The sequence below is a fragment of the Malaclemys terrapin genome, chromosome 6 (assembly GCF_027887155.1).
Source record: "Malaclemys terrapin pileata isolate rMalTer1 chromosome 6, rMalTer1.hap1, whole genome shotgun sequence".
NCBI classification, from domain to species: domain Eukaryota; kingdom Metazoa; phylum Chordata; order Testudines; family Emydidae; genus Malaclemys; species Malaclemys terrapin.
In genome coordinates, this window is record NC_071510.1 from 87,147,948 (window position 1) to 87,169,407 (window position 21,460).

General features: G+C 48.1%; 1 protein-coding gene across 1 annotated transcript in view; it reads right to left on the reverse strand.

Annotated features, from left to right (window-relative positions):
- The window catches only part of ANKRD31 (ankyrin repeat domain 31), a 120,427-nt gene that overhangs the window by 70,475 nt on the left and 28,492 nt on the right, over positions 1–21,460 (reverse strand). The window contains 2 exon segments of the mRNA XM_054031607.1: positions 6,403–6,547; positions 17,129–17,271. Of these exon segments, the coding sequence (XP_053887582.1) occupies positions 6,403–6,547; positions 17,129–17,271 (288 nt within the window).

Genomic DNA, 21,460 nt, shown 5'->3' on the forward strand with positions numbered 1-21,460 from the left:
AGCTTCATTTAAAATTAAATTAAAATGCAGATCTCCCCCAGACTGGTGGCCAGGACCCGGACAGTGTGAGTGCCACTGAACATCAGCTCGGGTGCTGCCTTCGGCACGCGTGCCATAGGTTGCCTACCCCTGATATAGTCTATTACAGTCCCTCAACTTACAAGTCCTTGAGGAGAAGAATTTGCACACCGCACACTTTCTGGGGATGTGACTTTCTCCCAAACAGAATAGGCATCGACTATGCCCATCGACTTGGGGATGAGTCAGTTGCAGGTCAGACAGCGTTTAAACCTGGAGGATTTAGAATCTGTCAGAGTAGTGGGTGCAAGGTACCGAGACCCACAGTAGGAGGGAGGGATGTCTTTTCTTCTTTTAGACAACTTTGTCCAACTAAAAACTAAATAACTAGAGCTCTAAAGGGACTGCCATCCACACGACCAGGAGGGCATGGAGGCTATGTGCCATAACATGGCTCGACCTGGCTAATTCTTTTGGATCAATGCTCCACCAGCACATTTTTGACACGCTACTAGAGTTCGGGATGTCTGAAAATTTTCTCCAACTGGTCTGGGAACTGTATGAAGGCTGCACCACCACCATCTGCTCCATGGAAGGAGAGACGCCCAAAATTCCTATCCGTAACAGCATGAAGCAAGGCTGCCCACTGAGCCTTATTGTTTTCAACTTAGCCATGGAGCCGCTCATTCAAGTGATCTCCAGCAGTCTAGGTGGTTTCGATCTATATGGCAACAGAGTGAATATCCTGGCCTACGCAGACAATCTGGTCCTGATCGCAGACAACCCTGAGACACTCCAACAAATGCTTGACATCACCAGCCAGGCTGCCAACTGGATGGGACTCTGCTTCAATACCAGGAAGTGTGCATCCCTGCATATCGAAGGGACTTGGCAGTAGAAGGGACTTGGTCCAGATGCCGCCGTTTTAGATCCAGGGTGAACCCATGATCTTCCTCGAGGACGGGCAAACATACGACCATCTCAGCACGCCAACGGGTTTCCACGTCCAGCAGACATCTGAGGATACAATCACGGAGATCCTACGAGATGTGGCCAGGATCAACTCCTCCCTACTGGCACCGTGGCAGAAGTTCATCTTGAACACCTTCCTAATCCCCCGTATTTCATTTGTCCTGAGGGGATATGCCATGGCAAAGGTACCTCTTAACAAGGCAGACAACACCATCCAGCAGCTGGTGAAGAAGTGGATGTTTCTTCCCCAGAGGACCAGCAATGAACTGGTGTACATCTTGCACAGGCAGGGCGGTGCCAGCCAAGGCCGGCGTTAGGTTGATTCAGCCGATTTGGCTGAATCGGGCCCCATGCCTAAAAGGGCCCCGCAGCTGTCCACCCCTCCCCCAGCTCACTTCCCACTTCTCCTCTCCCCGAATGCTCCATCCCCTGCTCCTCCCCCTCCCCTGCTTCCCGCAAATCAGATGTTCGCGGGAAAACAAGCAGGGGCAGGCGGGCAGCAGCAGGTAAGCTGGGGCGGAGGGGAACGCGAGGAGGAGGGCTCCGGGGAGGCGCGGCGCGGCCCAGTCCGGTCCTGGCCGAGCAGCTCCCTCTGGCCCCGGCCCGGCCAAGCGGCTCCGGCCCCGGCGGCTCCAGCCCGGCCCGGCTCGGGCCCCGGGACACCGGCCCCAGTTCCAGCCCGAGCGCGCCGTCCGAGCACCCCCGGCCCTGGCAGCTCCGGCCCTGGCCCCAGCGGCTCCAGCCCAGCTCGGGCCCCAGGGCGCCAGCCCCGGTTCTGGCCGAGCGCGCCAGCCTCGGCCCCAGCAGCTCTGGCCCGGCTCGGGCCCCCGGCCGAGCAGTGCCAGCCGAGTACCCGTGGCCCCAGCGGCTCCAGCCTGGCTCGGGTCCCGGGACACCGGCCCCGGTTCCGGCCGAGCACACCGGCCCCAGCGGCTCCGGCCCGGCCCCAAGCCCCGCAACCCCGGCCAGAGCTCCGGCTGGAGTGCAGCAGGATTCCTGGGGGCGGGGCTTGCCGGTGGCAAGCACCGTCCCCAGGAATCGTGCCCCGCTCTTGCTAAAGCCAGCCCTGGTGCCAGCGTCTCTCGAATGGGTGATCTGTGCGACGTTGCTGTGATCACTCACGCCTTCTGCCTTCTGGGGTGCTCGGACGCCACAGCGAGGAACATCGCAGAGAGTGCTCTGCAGGATGCTGTCAAGAAGCGAATCGCCAGGACCCCCTCCAACCAAGATGTTACCATCTACCTGAGTGGCCCACTGGAAGGTGAATTTGGAAGAGATAGGGGAGACTTTGCTTTGCTCTGGACTCGTGCCCGCAATGCTATGCAATGACTGGAGAAGCGTATCGGCTGCCACTGGACATGGTGCGAGGAACACCAGGAGATGGTGCCAGAGGTGAAAAACACAAAGAGCACCATCATCACTCCGAGAGCCAGAACCAAGCTGGAGAGGACCCTGAAGGATGCCATCCACTGGCTCAACTGCGTCCCGCTGAATGGAGCCATCCACCACGGGAATCGGGACAAGCGATGCAGGAAGTGTGGCTATGGCAACAAGACACTACCCCACGTCCTGTGTAGCTGCAAGCCCCATTCCAGAGCCTGTCAGCTGTGACACAACGTCATCCAAGATTGCCTGGTCAGAGCTCAAGACAGCCTGGTCAGTGTTGGAGGAACCAATTAGGGCCATGCTCCTCTTGACCTGCTGCTTACAAGCAGGGAAGGATTGGTAGGGGAAGTAGAAGTGGGTGGCAACCTCGGCAGCCATGAGACGGTTGAGTTCATGATCCTGACAAAAGGAAGAAAGGAGAGTAGCAAAATATGGACCTGGACCTCAGAAAATCAGACTTTGACTCCCTTAGGGAACTGATGGGCAGGATCCCCTGGGAAGCTAATATGAGGGGGCAGGGAGTCCAGGAGAGCTGGCTGCATTTTAAAGAAGGCTTATTGAGGGCACAGGAACAAACCATTCCGAAGTGCAGAAAGAACAGCAAATATGGCAGGCGACCAGCTTGGCTTAACAATGAAATCTTCGGTGAGCTTAAACTCAGAAAGGAAGCTTACAAGAAGTGGAAATTTGGACAGATGACTAGGGAGGACTATAAAAATACTGTTCGAGCATACAGGGGTGTAATCAGGAAGGCCAAGGCACAATTGGAGTTGCAGCTAGCAAGGGATGTGAAGGGTAACAAGAAGGGTTTCTACAGTGTGTTAGCAACAAGAAGGTCATGGAAAGTGCGGGCCCCTTACTGAATGGCGGAGGCAACATAGTGACAGATGATATGGAAAAAGCTGAAGTACTCAATGCTTTTTTTGCCTTGGTTTTCACAGCCAAGGTCAGCTCCCAGACTGCTGCACTGGGCAACACAGTATTGGAGTAGGTGAGCAGCCCTCAGTGGTGTAAGAACAGGTTAAGGACTATTTAGAAAAGCTGGATGTGCACAAGTCCATGGGTCCAGATCTAATGCATCCAAGGGTGCTGAGGGAGTTGACTGATGTGATTGCAGAGCCATTGGCCATTATCTTTGAAAATTCGTGGCGATCGGGGAAGGTCCCGGACGATTGGAAAAAGGAAAATATAGTGTCCATATTTTAAAAAGGGAAGAAAGAGAACCTGGGGAACTACAGCCTCACCTCAGTCCCTGGCAAAATCATGGAGCAGGTCCTCAAGGAATCCATTCTGAAGCACTTGGAGGAGAGGAAGGTGATCAGGAACAGTCAACATGAATTCACCAAGGGCTAGTCATGCCTGACCAAGCTGATTGCCTTCTATGATGAGATAACTGGCTCTGTGGATATGGGGAAAGTGGTGGATGTGATATATCTTGACTTTAGCAAAGCTTTGGATAGGGTCTTCCACAGAATTCTTGCCAGCAAGTTAAAAAAGTATGGATTGGATGAATGGACTATAAAGTGGATAGAAAGCTGGCTAGATTGTCAGGCTTAACGGGTAGTGATCAATGGCTCGATGTCTAGTTGGCAACCGGTATCAAGCGGAGTGCCCCAGGGGTCGGTCCTGGGGCTGGTTTTGTTCAACATCTTTATTAATGATCTGGATGATGGGATTAATTGCACCCTCAGCAAGTTCGCAGATGACACTAAGATAGGGGGAGAGGTAGATATGCTGGAGGGTAAGGATAGAGTCCAGAATGACCTAGACAAATTGGAGGATTGGGCCAAAAGAAATCTAATGAGGTTCAACAAGGACAAGTGCAGAGTCCTGCACTTAGGAAGGAAGAATCCCATGCACTGCTACAGACTGGGGACCGACTGGCTAAGCAGCAGTTCTACAAAAAAGGAACTGGGGATTACAGTGGATGAGAAGCTGGATATGAGTCAGCAGTGTGCCAAGAAGGCCAACAGCATACTGAGCTGTATTAGTAGGAGCACTGCCAGCAGATCAAGGAAAGTGATTATTCCCCTCCATTCGGCACTGGGTGAGGCCACACCTGGAGTATTTCGTCCAGTTTTGGTCCCCCCATTACAGAAGGGATGTGGACAAATTGGAGAGAGTCCAGCGGAGGGCAATGAAAATGATTAGGGGGCTGGGGCACATAACTTATGAGGAGAGGCTGAGGGAACTTGGCTTATTTAGTCTGCAGAAGAGAAGAAGGAGTGGGGACTTGATAGCAGCCTTCAACTACCTGAAGACGATGGAGCTAGGCTGCTCTCAGTGGTGGTAGATGATAGAAGAAGAAGCAATGGTCTCAAGTTGCAATGGGGGAGGTCTAGGTTGGATATTAGGAAACACTATTTCACTAGGAGTGTGGTGAAGCACTGGAATGGGTTACATAGGGAGGTGGTGGAATCTCCATCCTTAGAGGTTTTTAAGGCCCAGCTTGACAAAACCTTGGCTGGGATGATTTAGTTGATGTTGGTCCTGCTTTGAGCAGGGGATTGGACTAGATGACCTCCTGAGGTCTCTTCCAACCCTAATATTCTATGTTTCTACCTGTTGGGAAGGTAGCTGCGAACTCCGCCATCCCCGGAATCGACAGCCAAATGCGACCAGACATTGTCATCACCAACGAGGACAGGAAGAAAATCATCATGGTGGACGTCACAGTGCCCTTCGAAAACAGGATCCCGGCTTTCCACGACGCCCGATCTCAAAAGCTGGAGAAATACACCCCTCTGGCCAACACCCTGAGAGCTAGGGGCTATGAGGTCCAAATTCACACGCTGATCATTGGAGCCCTGGGCGAATGGGACCCTGGTAACAAGTGAGTGCTGAGAGAATGTGGAGTTGGTTAACATTATGCTCGGCTGATGCAGCAACTTATGGTGTCGGACACCGTCTGGTGGTTGAGGGACATCTACATAGAACACATCACCGGACATCGACAATACCAGGAGGGATGAACTGGAGTGCCGATGAGAAGCACAGTCGGAAAAGTAACTCAAATACTTTCCTGATGAACTGTTTTTTTCTCTAAATGGGCAACCCTATCCTAAATTCTCAATTACGAGGGACAATCTTCATTCATTGATATATTTTGCTTTCTGCCACCAACTCTTTGTATAACTTTTTTCATGAGTACTGTATCCGAATGAATGGATGCTAGATATCTAAACTGTGTTATTAAATTCATTCACCTAAATTGGGGTTATTGCTGATTATTCCCTAGATGTATCTTATGACTTTAAAAACAAACATTGTATTTGTGGATAATCTAAACACTATATCCAGATGTACAGACACTCTTTTCTCAACCTATGCATTTTATAATTTTTTTAACATTAGCTTTAATAAAATTTTTAGTCATATACTATTCAAATATAAACAAACGATACACAACTAAGACATGCTCAGAGTTTATCACCTTATCATTTTATTTCATCTCATGCATGCATGTTAATGAAGACAACCAACAAGAGGACTCTGCTCCAAGTCCGCTAGTACAGCGGTTCTTAACCAGGGATACTCAGAGGTCTTCCAGGGGGTACATCAACTCATCTAGATATTTGCCTAGTTTTACAACAGGCGACATAAAATGCACTAGCAACGTCAGTACAAACTAAAATTTCATACAATGACTTGTTTATACTGATCTATATACTACACACTGAAATGTAAGTACAATATTGATATTCCAACTGATTTATTTTATAATTATATGGTAAAAATGAGAAAGTAAGCAATTTTTCCGTAATAATGTGGTGTGATACTTTTGTATTTTTATGTCTGATTTTGCAAGCAAGTAGTTTTTAATTGAGATGAAACTTGGGGGTACACAAGACAAATCACACTCCTAAAAGGGGTGCAGTAGTCTGGAAAGGTTGAGAACCACTGTGCTAGTATATCAAGTGAGCGAAGTCCATAGAAGTGTTGGCTATAAGTAAGGGAATGTGACAATGGGATTTCTGTTGTTCTCTATCTAATAGTAATGAATATGCCAGAATAGCTCATTCCTACCTGATGTTGAACCTCTTCTAGATTTAGTTATATAACTTTCAAGCAGTTTCTTCATACGCTGGTCCGTAGCTTCATCAAAGGCACACTTCCCCGTCTCATTTTTGAATAACGGATCAGCTCCATACCAAAGCAGTAACTCTGCCACCTAGAGGTAAAACTTTTCAGATACTTTTTCTTCTAATATTTTATTTTCCACTCCTCTCTCCTCATATATGCTTCTCTGTGGTGTACACAGAAATACCTGCCGCTAGTGTTAAAATACCACTAGAGGTTTAAAATTCCCAGTAATGGGATTTACCAAGACCAGTTATTGCGCCCCCAAAATTCCTCTAAATACAAGTTTGTTCCAAAGCCTTCCATTTATTTTTTTCATTTTTGAAAGTTTGCTTCAGTGAATAACCAGCTGACTTTCTAAAATCAAGGTCCAATAATAGTGTTTTGTTAACATGGTGATTTCTTAAATTATTTTTAAAAGGTTAATGTCGTGAATAAGGCCATAGTAATTCTGTCCAATTTTACTCATTATCCAATAAGCGTGTGTAGAACAATTATTTTTAAGTATTAGAAAATTTACTCATAGACTCATAGACTTTAAGGTCAGAAGGGACCAGTATGATCATCTAGTCTGACCTCCCGCATGATGCAGGCCACAAAAGCTGACCCACCCCCTTTCCCTTGACTCAGCTGTTGAAGTCCCCAAATCCTGTGATTTAAGGACTTCAAGTCGCAGAGAATCCTCCAGCTAGCGACCCCCGCCCCATGCTGCGGAGGAAGGCGAAAAACCTCCAGGGCCTCTGCCAATCTACCCTGGAGGAAAATTCCTTCCCGACCCCAAATATGGCGATCAGTAGAACCCCGAGCATGCAGGCAAGATTCTCCAGCCAGACCCTCATTGACCATTGATACTATTTACCAGCGATGGCATGCTGTTGATTAATTGACTAAAATCACGTTATCTCATCAAACCATTCCCTCCATAAACTTATCAAGCTTAATCTTAAAGCCAGAGAGGTCTTTCGCCCCCACTGTTTCCCTCGGAAGGCTGTTCCAAAATTTCACCCCTTTGTAACTTAATGATTTCCTTTCTGGGACTTACTCCTCCCTCCCTCACTTCAGCACTATTGGGGTTTTGTTTCTCTCTCTCTCTGCATATCCAAGAGGCAGTTTAGTTCTTGGACTAGGTCACACCCTCTTCTAGTCACTAGGAGAGCACTTCCTAAATTCACAGTTTGCAGGTAATTCTGTCACTGACCCAGTTCGTTCTCTGCCTCCCCTATGCACCTAATGGTGAAGGAGAATTAAGTTAAAGGAGCACTCAATCCGCAGTGAAACCTTCTCTAAAGCAAAAAGAACAGGAGTACTTGTGGCACCTTAGAGACTAACAAATTTATTAGAGCATAAGCTTTCGTGGACTACAGCCCACTTCTTCGGATGCATATAGAATGGAATAAATATTGAGGAGATATATATACACACATACAGAGAGCATAAACAGGTGGGAGTTGTCTTACCAACTCTGAGAGGCCAATTAAGTAAGAGAAAAAAACTTTTGAAGTGATAATCAAGATAGCCCAGTACAGACAGTTTGATAAGAAGTGTGAGAATACTTACAAGGGGAGATAGATTCAATGTTTGTAATGGCTCAGCCATTCCCAGTCCTTATTCAATCCTGAGTTGATTGTGTCTAGTTTGCATATCAATTCCAGCTCAGCAGTCTCTCGTTGGAGTCTGTTTTTGAAGTTTTTCTGTTGTAATATAGCCACCCGCAGGTCTGTCATTGAATGACCAGACAGGTTAAAGTGTTCTCCCACTGGTTTTTGAGTATTATGATTCCTGATGTCAGATTTGTGTCCATTAATTCTTTTGCGTAGAGACTGTCGGTTTGGCCAATGTACATGGCAGAGGGGCATTGCTGGCACATGATGGCATATATCACATTGGTAGTTGTGCAGGTGAACGAGCCCCTGATGGTATGGCTGATGTGATTAGGTCCTATGATGATGTGGACGTAGAAGAAAATAACAGAACACCACTAGCTGTCACCTTCAGCCCCCAACTAAAACCTCTCCAGCGCATCATCAGAGATCTACAACCTTTCCTGAAAGATGATCCTTTACTCTCACAGATCTTGGGAGACAGACCTGTCCTCGCTTACAGACAACCCCCCAACCTAAAGCAAATACTCACCAGCAACCACACATCACTGAACAAAAACATTGACCCAGGAACCTATCCTTGTAACAAAGCCCGATGCCAACTCTGTCCACATATCTATTCAAGTGACATCATCATAGGGGTGGAAGTTTTTTGTCAGCAGGAGAGCGCTCTCCTGCCGACAAACAGCGGCTACATTGTGCACCTTTTAGCAGCACGGCGGTAGCGGCACAGCTAAGTTGCTAAAAGGTGCGTAGTGCAGACATAGCCTTACTTACCCAGTGTTAGTTGGGACTTCTATCCACGTAATGTACTTATACCATTCTCATTACTGTATTATCCAAGGACCTCACAATCTTTACTATATTCTTCCTCACCACATTCTTGCGGGGTAGGGAAGTATCCCCATTTTACAGATAGGAAACTGAGGCAAAGAGAGACTAAATGACTTACCCGAGATCACACAGGAAGCTTGTGGAAGGGCAGAAAATTGAACCTGTGTTTTGCAGGTCCCAGATGAACACCCTAATTATGGGATCAGTGACTGACCTTGAGAAAGCAGGTCAATTTTCTTCTGGATTTGGAGAGCTGGAGAAGATTTTAGGGATAGAACTTGCTACTGCCCACCAAAAAAGCTACAAATCCTGAGATGAATAAAGGTTAGGTAGGAGCAATGAATCGCTCTCTGGGCAATGCTGGAGACAGACGTTCTGACAGGTGGTGGAAAAAGTATGGCTTAGATTCAGTCTACATTCCAGAGTTAGGTCGACATAAGGCAGCTTATGTCAACCTAACTATGTCAGTATCTACACTACAGCATTGCTCCCGCCACGGTAAATGGCCTACTACTCCGACATAATAACTCCACCTCTATGAGAGGCGTAAGGCTTATGTTGGTGTAGGTAGAGCTGTGAGCTGTGAAAGTGACAAGAAAGATGGCTCCCAGCTCCCCAGCCAGGCTGCTGCCAGGTCTCCGCTCCCCACTAGGAACCATGCCAGTGAGGTCCCAGCTCCCCACCAGGAACATGGCAGCTGGATTCCAGGCAGGGATCTCCCTGCCGGAGGCAAGAAGCCCTGGGTGGCTTTCCCCCTGCTCCTGGCTGGAAGCAGATAGGCAAGAAGCCTGTGGGGCAACTGGGCTCCCAGAGGGGCATGGACCTGCGTGGAGCTGAAAACCCTGGCTCTCAGCCCCCGACACTGCTCCTCTTCAGTCAGTGGAAGCGCTCGTGCTGAGGACACGCACCACTGACAGAAGGAATAATTACTGTGGTGGCTGTTTGTCGACCTAATATAGGTTGACGTTAGGGCGGCAGTCAGGCCGTGATTGGGGCGACACGTCCAGGTCTTCAGCGGCAGCTCAATCGGGGTTTTTTTTTTTTTTCCCCCTCAAGGATTGAACTCACAACCCTGGGCTTAGCAGGCTAATGCTCAGGCCAATGCTCAAACCACTGAGCTTTCCCTCTCCCCCTAATCTGTGTCTGTGGACCCCTAAGCCTTGCAGAAAATGTGATTCACATACGCATTTGTCCCTTTTGGGGGGCAAAGTATTGGGATGAGGGTGCCATTGATGGCCCCTGCATAGTTTGGAAGCCCCATCCTCTGAAATCCAGCTATTATTTCTGGAACTTTTCTTGTGACACCCACCTGTGAGTAGATCACAGTGTTAACTGCCTCACAAACCTGCACAACTGTGACCCCAACAATGGACTTTCCAACCCCAAAGTGACATGCAGCAGATCTGGTGGTGCCAGCTTCCATAGGGCAACAGCATCCTGCTTCTGAACTGGTATGGCTTCCCTGAATTGAGTGTTCTGGTGCCGGAAGTTTGATGCAAGTTCCTCACATGGCTCTATGAAGGTCTGTTTTCTCATTTGGAAGTTCTGAAGCCACTGCTGGTCATTCCAGGTTTCCAAAATGATGTGATCCCAGCACACCATGCCGGTTCTCCGGCACCAGAAGTGATGGTCCACCCAAGGACATATCTTGGTAACACTGGCATTCACCATATCAGTACCATGTGAGCTGAATGGTTATTGACCCTCATGGTCAGCTGACTTCAGTGTATCAGAATGTTCTGCCCAAATTCCATCCAACATCTCACCAGTCGCCTACTCCACTGCATAACCATTTGTCCCACAGTAAGAAACAGGAACAGAATCAGATCGTTATCTCATTGCTAAATGTCTTCCACCTGCTTTTTCAGGGAATAACAGTGAGGGGCAATATGATTAGGAACTGCCATCAGCAAATGTGTGAAGGCATGGGATAGTACCCACAACACACAGCAAAGCAGTTCCTAGAGTGTTTCCCTCTGTTGCACAGAATTCTGGATACAGCCCCTGAAATAGTAGCACTAATCTTATGTAACAACAGTGGCAGTATGGACATGTATATACGTGTTACATTTCTTTATACCTGTGTCCAGCACAGCATATGCAGGCACTTGGGGCAGGTTTGGGGAGCATATATGAGCCCGTACACAGTCCAATGTTCAAGTATGCAAGCCAGTGTAGACAGAGCATCATTTTCCTTCCTCACTCGTTCCATACTTGACATTAATGATTGTCTCTTCTCCACCACTCACTTTCTCCCTTTCATTTCCTCTGTGTGTGTGTGTGTGTGTGTGTGTGTGTGTGTGTGTGTGTGTGTGTGTGTGTGTGAGAGAGAGAGAGAGAGAGAGAGAGAGGTAAGAGCTTAGGGAGAGAGGAAAGGACAGGCAAAAAGAAGAGAGGAAGAAGTAAGAGAGACAGAGAAATGAAGAAATTTATCAGCAAGGGCTAGAGAGAGGAAGGGGGAGCACAGTGGAACTTTCCCCCCACTAGTGCCTGCTAGCAGGGTGTCCAGCTGTGCAAGCATTTAGCCTAGAGGGAAACAATGAATTACACCCAGGGAAATATTACTGTCTAATCACTGGTCTGAATTATTTTCTGCTCACTTTGCACTAAAGCATTATGTTAACAGGGTGTGAGTCATTTAAGTTTGAATTACTTTATTGCCACATTTTCATAAATGTGTGTGTAGTTTGTGTGTAAATTCTACAGCTGTGCATGCAAATTAGTAGCGTGCACTTTTGCATGCACAATTATGAAAACTGGCCCTTCTTGTTATAATACACTGAAGAGAAATCTACTCCTATGGTCTTAAGTAGTAAGTCAACTGAATAATCAATGTTAGAGTGGATTTATTGGGCTCTGTTATTATCTATGCTCTAGTTTCATAACACATTTCTGGATTCTGACCTCTCTTCCAGTCTGGCATTAGTGGGCTTTGCCTCTCTCTCTGAACATACAGAACATACACAGTTCAGATTTGCGCAGGAGCTCTGGGACTAAGGACATGTCTATACTACAATTTTACGCAGAGTCGGCTCCAGCTTTAGGGATCTGGGGCAAAAAATTGGTCCTGCTAGTGAAGGCAGGGGACTGGACTCAATGACCTTTCAAGGTCCCTTCCAGCTCTATGAGATAGGTATATCTCCATTTATTATTAAAAGCAGATTCATAACTACAAACGTGGGAAATACTAGAAAGGTTCATGACACCAGAGTGCTGAGGTGATCAGGATTGTACTTGAAGGGAGGAGGACTTTATTCCCCAGAAACGATGGTTCTGTACAGTGTGTCTGTGCCAACTGTTATTTTGGGGTACCCTGCATACCCACTCCTAACTTGTCGCATGAAGCCATTTCCCAACACCAATGACACTGGAAAAGGGGAATTCAATTACAAGCTCTGCAGAATGGTTATGGTGTGTGTGTGTTTGCTAGGCTGGAAGCTCATTGACGCTGCCTACACACCTATCTGGATGTCAGTGTCAAAATGGCCATTCATATACTCATCCCCTACTGCACACTCCATAACATTTGTGAGGGTAAAAGAGGAGTGTTTCCATTCCAAGTGGGCTCACAAGTCTGATTTGCAAACTTTTATAGAAAACCAGATTCCACCCACGTGCACATTGGTCCTGGTTCCCAGCGGGCAAGGGAAATTATGAACACCATACAGGCACACATCTTGCCACAGCAGAGAGGCAGAGGGTGACATCTGCCAGTGCTGAGGGATACCTTCCCACCTTATACAGCTGCTGGGAATACATATAAGGGAACATTGGTGCCTATTTGTGGGGCTACATAGCTTGTGAGGGTTTCGTTTCCCTGTAGCCAAAGATCATTTACTGTTCGTTCCTGTGACATTGCACACATTAAAGACAATTATAACCCAGTGGAGATGTCCTGTTAACACCTTAGGGTTGAGTCTGTGCTGTGAAGGGTGGCAGCCAAGTTGTAATGTGGTCTTTGTGCAATGATTTTGTCTTCACTATTCACACTTGTTTATAAACCTGTTATTGGGAGCACTCAATCTCTCTTACCAACCTTATGAAGATTTCCTGGTGCAGAGATGAGTATTCAGCCATTCTGCATGGTATGCAGTCATTTTGTTTTTTGACCGTTCATTGTCAGCAGTCCTAACTGCATTTAGGGGCTGTTACAGAGCACTAATCTCTATTACCACTGAAGCTGGTTAAGCTTTCAGTGGGAACTGGGGGGCATTTATGAACAGGGTAGTGGCAGATGGTGTCATTGCCTGTGTTGCTACTGGTACTGTTTCAATTTTCTGCATGTGAACTAATCCATACAGATGTTCATCTACCCATTTTCTGTGTTTCCGACTTCCGTTGCATTGAAAACTAGTAGCACTTTCTGTAAGAACACAATACTAACTGCACTTTCTCATCCCTCCCATGTATCCTTGGGACTTAGTATAGTTCTGAGCCTCAGGAGGGAGGGTTTGGTGGGGGACAGACAGAAAAGTATTCGCAGTATCATGGCATCAAATAATTATATACCATTCAATTTCATGTGCTGTGAATTGTGGGGCCCAATTCTGAATCTGAAATCATCTGCAGCTCACCAAACTTAGGAAGGAGGGGCCACACACAAGTCTAGGAAACGATAATATTTATTAAAAGTATTAGATAGAATGGGTAATTGAAATAATTTTTAAAAGGAAGGGTCAAAAACAAATCTTTAAAAAATAAAGGGAATGCAAGTGAGAACACCAGCCATATATTACTGACTCTGTATCTGTCTCCTTGACCACCTCCTGACAAGAAGGAATGACAGGAGAAAGTGACTTTTGGAGAAAAACGGGAATGTCTCCTGTAAGGGACTTGGGGGATGGGCACTTGGTGGGGTTCTGGAACTCCTGCAGACTCATCATTCCCGTCCTGGTCACTCAGCAGAGTTCCCTGTGAGGGGTTTTGGGTGCTAGTGGTGGGTGAAGCCCGAGGAGTCCTGCAGGCTTTGTTCTTCTCCCAGTCACTTAGGGGGGGTTCTTGAAACAAGATCCTCTGGCTCAGCAGCATCCTGCTTGGCAGCTGGAGGAAGAAATGGAGGTGGCGGTTCATGGACTGGTTCAGTAGCCTCGGCAGCAGGTTGACCTTGAACTCATTCAGCCACAAGTCCAATGGGGGAATGCTCCCATTCTCTGTGCTGTGCTTCCTACTCCATGAACAAGTACATCAGTGTCTCTTCCTGATGAAGTGCCCAATCCTTCCACGCCCAGAGGAATTGAAATGGTTCCTGGTTTTCCCTGCCCATGCCTATATGCAGCTCTTCCTGGGTTCTTCTCTGTCGATCTCTGGGGCATTGCTCCAGCCCTCTTTGTGGAGGTTTCACTCCCAGGAACTGAAGGTCCTACCAACTGAAAGAGAAGGGTAGAATTACCATTTTTGTCCTTGGGAAAAAGCTCAGAAATCCCCCCACACAACATAACTTTACTGTAGAAGGCCACAATATTGATACTTTTCAGCATTCCATGAATGTGACTTTTAAACGATCCTTGGTTCTTAGGCAACTTTTGCAGCCCATGAGGAAGGAGCACAGGCTACTAATGGTAAATAAACTGTACTAATATTTTTTAAAAATGTAAATGTTCATAGTGTCTCAAGGTAGTGGGCAGGGGGAAGAGAGAGTGGCAGTTCCTTCCAGGGTGCTAAAGTTACTAGTTTGCAATTCCTTTTTTAAAGGCTGGCTAACATTTGGAGAACATAGCTGTTTCCAAGAGACCAGAATGGAAAAGAGAAGTGGCTCTCTGTCCTGTGGAGGAGATCTGCAATCTATGCCAGAGAGATGTTTCTGCTAATGGTCACTCCTCTACATATTGCTAAATGAAGGGGGTTGGTCAGCTATGAAAGTGGATCAAGCAGAGTTGCACTGCTGTAAAACCTCAAGACCCAGCTAGAGTTTCTGCTACCCTGGAAACTTGCTGAAATATGCTTGTGCAGCATAGCTCAGTGCAGGGAGAGGCAACACACCAGGGACAGGGACAATAACAATTTTGTAATCTTCCAAGGGAGAAAAGACTGCTGTGACTAACATTTCCTCAGAGAACCAAAGTGTTTTAGAACGGAGTTCTGTTCCCTTCCCATTCCCAGACCTAACATCCCCTCCATCCACCCACCCCATTCCACATAGCTGCCTCTTGCAAGGTGATGGTAAGCTCAGGCAGGTGGGAGAAGCACTGAAACTGTGTAATCTTTAAAAGACAAAAGACAGCTGTTACTAACTTTAGACAACCTACTATAAGCTTTCTACAACTGTCCCATCCCCAACTGGGATTTTTCTAACCTGACCCCTTCCTTCCCATGGTCTGTGCAGCCCCAGAACCTTTGCTGTCTGACTGCTGGCCAAGAAATACACAAACACAGGGGCAATGATTTTTCCTGAATAATCTGTTTTTAAGAAATAGCTTTATCCAAATGCATAATACAGGTTCGTCAGAAATCAATAAAATCATTGATTTATAACTATGTCTTGCTTGGGGACTGTTGCGGGGAGGGGAAGCAAGGGCTGGCTGGAGCAGGGGAGAGTTAGAGGAGTTTGGTAGGGAGAGGGGGCATGACAATTCCATGGCTTTCAGCATTGCAGTTCAAACTCACAGACACATAGCAATGCATGGCATATTATCCAGAGGGGAATAGTCAGTGCACAGTATTTCAAATTTAGCACAAGATGAAGAGGGGTTATTGGCAGGGAAGGTCCATTGTAACTTACCAGCCTTAGGTTTTGGTTCCTGCCGTGACTCAGGATCCTCCTTGGGTTCATCGGGGTAGGTGGCTTCCTCAACAGGCTCCACCAGAGAGAGGTGCAGAATCACATGCTCTTCATCCTCCATGTCTGCTGGGGCACCCTCCATGGTCCGTGATGCCTCATCACTCTAGCCCTCATCAGTATCCGATTGGACAATGAGGCTGGTGAGGTTGAGGGTGGGATCATGAACCACTTCTGGTTCTGCACCAGGAGCCCTTGACAGCACCTGGTCAAGCTCCTCATAGAAGGGGCATGTACAAGAAGTCGTCCCAGAGAGACAGTTTGAGTCTTTTGTGCTCCTGTATCGAAGCCTTAACTGGTTCACGTGTTCCCGGCACTGGGCTGGAGTCCCCTCAATGCCTGCCTGCTCCAGCCTCCATGAAATTTCCCGGTACAGGTGTATGTTCCTGCCACTCTGGCTCAAGTCATGGAAGACAGTGCACTCTGACCACACATTGAAAAGCACCTAAGTGTGCTCAGTGGGCCAAGTGGCTGCTCTCAGAGCAGGATGCATTTTCACCTGTGTTGATCTGTATGAGTTCAACGGAAAGCTGGTCACTGCAGCACGCTACGACCACTGAAAACGGTGGGAAAGGAACCTTTATAGAGTGGGTAAGGGTCAGGAAGAAAAGGGTTCAATGCATTGTCAGAATGGGAGTGGAGGACTATTGAAACTTGAGTCCTGGTACAAGGCCCTTACCCACACCCCTCAGGCACACTACCTTGCTCACTCTCTACACTCCTTCAGACACATGATTTAGGGTTCAGGTGTGGGTTATGACACAACCGCATGCATAGGCATGTGTACAGTTACTAATATGGAAATAGTTCTTAATCAATGGAGAGGAAGGAAATAAAGATTATGAGTGACCAAAGAGGTAGCAAGAATAAGGGAAAGAGCAAAGTAAGTGGAGGAGATAATATAGCAGGAGAAACTATATCCATAAGTTTTAAACTTGAGCTCTAGAAGCCATTTGTTATGCACACGGGGGAAAAAATAGAAAAAATATTGGTGTCAGTCCAGATCAAAACGCTGATCTACTTTCAGTCCAATATTTTGTCTCCAACAGCAGTCTCATACTTCAAAAGGCAGTACAAAAACCATATTCAATTATGCAATAATGTGTTTTGATGTCCTCAGACAAACTGAAGCATGAGACTTGTAGCATTATCAATTTAGATTACCTTTTCTGTGCTGTTTTAGTATACAATTTAGTAAAATATCCCAAAAAACAGTTAGAAAAATGCAGCTAATTTCTGCTATCACACACTAAAGAACAAATCTGTAAAGTGTTGCTCATGATTTTATCTGAAGTTGGGCAACAAGAATTCCAAATACCTTGAAATCTTAAAATGTAACCCTAAATTCTAAATAATAAGCAGCACATGTAATGAAACTGAAATGATAGGTGACCTCCCTGACCCAATCACAGGAATTTTTTATATGTAAAATGTAGTTTGTGCCCAAATATAGAAATCATACCGCATAATGTCCCTCTTTAACTGCATCCTGTATTGGTGTTACTTGTTCACTTCCTTTACAGTTAACATCAGCTCCTGCTTTCAAAAGCTCATTTGCTGTCTTATAAAAACCTGCCAAACTGGCTTCATGTAGTGGAGTCCAACCTATGACAGAGGAAAATTGTCAACTAAATCTTACATTTCCTATTTGAATAATATTCTTGACACCAATTTTTATCAATTTTGCAGACTATTTGATAAAGTTTTAATTTTTAAGATAGTCTAAATTTATTAGAAATTGCAATATTTTAAGAATAAGTTGACCATGTGACAAATTTTTATATGGTTCAAAAGTGATGTAGATGAGAGATCCTAACTGCCAAAATCTGCACTTACCTAAGAACTGCATGCCATTATAACAAATGTAGATGTTAGATTATGTATTGGCTCAAAAAGGAAAGAAAACTTAACCTTTGCATACTGGCAATTTCTCTGTGAATGAAACTTTTACACCCTGGGTATGTCTAACCAGTAGTTGGGATGTATAACTCCCAGCATGGGTAGACATACATGTGCTAGCTCTGTTTGAGCAAGCATGCTAAAAATAGCAGTGGGGCTACAGCAGCATGCGGGGCGGCTTGGGCTAGCTACCTGAGTACAAGCTCATCTGAGGTACTAGACAAGCCACTGCTATTTTTAGCATGCTAACTCAAGCACAGCTAGCACGTGTAAGTCTACCCAAACGGGGAATTATACCTCCCAGCTGCTATATAGATATACCTGACAACCCTTTTATGTGGTCTTGTTATTTAGTCAGTCACACTGAAGATGATAATTTACAGAGAAGTGAGAAAATAAAGAAACTGAGCTATGAATAATACAACATATGTTCCTGTCTCAGGAACAGACACTAGCAATTAATAATGGTGGGGATCATGTTGATGGTCCTTTTCAGTATCTCCAAGCATCATTAAATGTATAAACTCGTAGACTTTAATGCCCCATTGTGATCACCTAGTCTGACCTCCTGCTTTAAGAACATCTAAGAATGGCTGGAAAATGAGAAATAACGTGATGAAAAATGTTTATTCATTTTTCTTTTCCCTTTCTGGTCATATGGAGCAAATCAAACTTCCACCTTTGTGGACAGCAGAACTGTAGCAATCAAAGGTTGAGTAGCAGGTGGAGCAGAGATGCTCTGCATGGGGAGGGAGGGAGGGAAATCTGGGGCTGAGGCAGTAGCGTAGCTAGGGGGGAGCAAGGGGAGCGCCTGCTCCCCCGAGCCCAGAATTCCGCACCGCTCCATCTTTCGCATGCGCTGAAATGCCGCCGAAAGACGGAGCGGCACATGCACAGGGCTGCCAAAATTATTCTTATTTCGGCGTCCCTGCACATGCACCGCTCCATCCTTCGGCGGCCCTGCTCCGCAGTGCCCGGAGTAGCAGCGCTCTGCCCGGCGCTCCGGCTGGGGGAGCCAGACCCTGGCTCACAGCACTCAGGACAGCACTCCGCCCGGTGGAGAGGAGCCGGGGGGCTCGTGGTGCTCTGGGAGGCGCTCCGGCTGTGGAAGCGGGGCCGGCACTCAGGCCGGCCGGGGGAGCGGGCTCCCGTCGCTCCAGCCGGCAGAGCAGGGCCAGGACTCAGGGCGCTCTGCTCAGGACTCCGGCCCTAAGAGTGTGGCCGGGGGTCTCGGCGCCCCAGACAGCACTCCAGATGGGGAAGCGGGGCCCACTCTCTTCCGACGCTCCGGCCGGGGAACGAAGCTGCGGGCTCCCGTCACTCCGGCTGGCGCAGCAAGACTGCGGGCTCCCGTCGCTCATCCCTGGCTGTGGCTGTGAGAGCGGGGCTGGGACTCAGGGCGCTCTCCCCGGGACTATATAGCCTTGAGAGCATGGCTGGGGGTCTCGGTGCCCCTGACAGCGCTCCAGATGGGGAAGCAGGGCCCGCGCTCTGCCCAGGGGAGCGGGGCCGCCGAAAAAATAATAATTTCGGCAGCCTTGCGCATGCGCTGCTCCGTCTTTCGGCGTCATTTCGGCGCATGCGCAGGGCCACTGAAATGCCGCCGAAGGACTGGCGCCTTTTTTCTCTGCCGCTCCTCCTCGGCAGCAACCCTGGCTACGCCACTGGGCTGAGGGCATAGGTGCCAACTCCGTGGGAAAAAATGGTGGGTGCTGAACACCCACTGGCACCCCTGAGATCAGCACCTGCCCCTCCCCCTAGTGCTTCCTGCCCACCAGCAGGCCCCACCGATCAGCGCTGCGGGGGAAGGGGCAAGAAGCGAGGGCACAGCACGCTTGGGGTGGGGGCGGAACTGGGCGTGGAAGGGGCGGGGCAGAGCAGAGGTGGGAAGAAGCAGGGTGGGGTGGGGAATTGGGGGAAGGAGTGGAGTGGGGGCGGGGCCTGGGCAGAGCCGGGGGGGAGCACTACCCAGCAAATTAGAAACTCGGCGCCTATGGCTGAGGGGGCTGGTTGGGTTCTCTGCATTGGGAGTATGGGGAGCTACTGACACTTAGCAGGAGGTAGATGTTCCTATCTGCTCCCCGGCCCAATCCCATGAGCCACAGCAGCTGCTCCAGCCCCACCAGTCCCACTTTCACCTCCACCCTCCTATGCATGCACACAGCTTACAAGGAACGACATATTGGGGCAGAAACATATATCAGCCTCTAAAATATTTCCATTTACTCGTGAGGGCATTCTGCACCAAAAAATTTAAATTTATACACCAAAAAATGAAAAATTCTGCACACAATATTTTAAAATCCTGCAAATTTTATTTGTCAGATAAATGTGGCAGTTCCAGGATGGCATTGGGGAGCACAGGCCACTGGCTGCACAGAGGTGGGAGATCACTCTGCAGCTCCCTCCGGGACACAGACTCAGTGGTGAGGCTGCACCCAACCCTGATACCGTGCAAGGACCAGGCCTGCCCCAGAAACACGCCAGGGCCCTGCCCCTCTGTGCCAGGGGCACCAGGTGTGGGCATGCAGACTCAGCCTGGCAGGATCCAAGTGCGGAGGGACTTAGTGTGAGGGGAACCAGGTGTAGGTTGAGAGGGTTCTGTGTGAGGTTGGGCAATCTCAATCAATCTGGGGTTGGGCAGCTCAGTGGGGGATCTGTGTGTGCGCGATCTGGATGCACAGGGGTTCTGGGTGCAACAGTAATGGGACTCTGCAGGGAGGTCAAGACCAAAGTGGGGGCTTAGTGAGGATGGGAATCCAGGTGCTGCTGGTTGGGGCTCGGTGGGGTGGGGATCCAGGTGACTCATCGCAGTGGTACAAGTGCAGGGGGAGTGGAACTTGGCAGGAGAGGTTCTGGGTGTGTGTGGGGAGGTGAGGCTCAGCCAGAGGGTCTGGGCATGAGGGGATCTGGATGCATGTGGGATTGGGCGGATGGGGGAGCAGCTCCCCCTACAGGGATCCCTCCTCCTGAAGCTGAGGAGCGGGGTTGGGGAGGGAGTTTGCAGAGCTTCCTGCAGCCTGGGGAGAAATCTGACCCAGCTCTGAATGCTGTGCAGGGGAAGAGGAAGTCCTGTCCTCCCCAGCCCAGCCGGAATAGCAGCTGAGCCCGGCACAGGGTAGGAGCCACTAGCCAGGTCTTCCCCAGTCCTGCCCCCACCTCACAGTGATTTCTCTCTCTGCCAGCTGCCCTGGGCACCCAAAACATACTGCTGGGGAGGGTCACATGACCACTCTTGTGGCTGCCCTTTGCTTCCCCCTCAGAAAGTCATTTTTCTGCGGGGAAGCAAAGAAATCTGTGGGGGGACATGAATTCTGCACATGTGAGGTGGCACAGAATTCCCCCAGGAGTATTCCATTGCAGGGGAACTAGGCCCCACTCCCACTCACCTTCGTTCTGCCACCCAGGCAGCGATTCCACTCAATGGAGGAAAGAGGATTTGGGAAAGATGAAGGCAGTATGTAAGCCCTGAGCTGCACTGACCATAGCTGTGTGTGAATTCCCTGTATGGCAGTCCTCTTATTGAATCAGTAGAGTGAACTGAGGGAGAGGATAGAAGATCCAGCCCCGAGTGCTTTCCAATCCTCCTTCCATCACTTCCTGCATGAAAACACACTAAGGTTCCGTTGACCACAGTAGCTTTTTCCTTCAACCATATCCCCGAAGGTGGAGATACCTCAGTACATATCTAGAGTGTTGGTTGGGCTCTACATTTGACACAATCCTTTTCCCATTTAAGTCAAGGGCAAAACTCTCATTAACTTCAAAAGGAACAAGATTGAATCCATCAAGCCAAACTCTGGGCTGTTTTACAGATTGTGCATGCCAGAAGGGTATAAAATCAGTGCATTAACATGGAGTTTTTGAGGTAATGTCTATATTACATATATAGGTC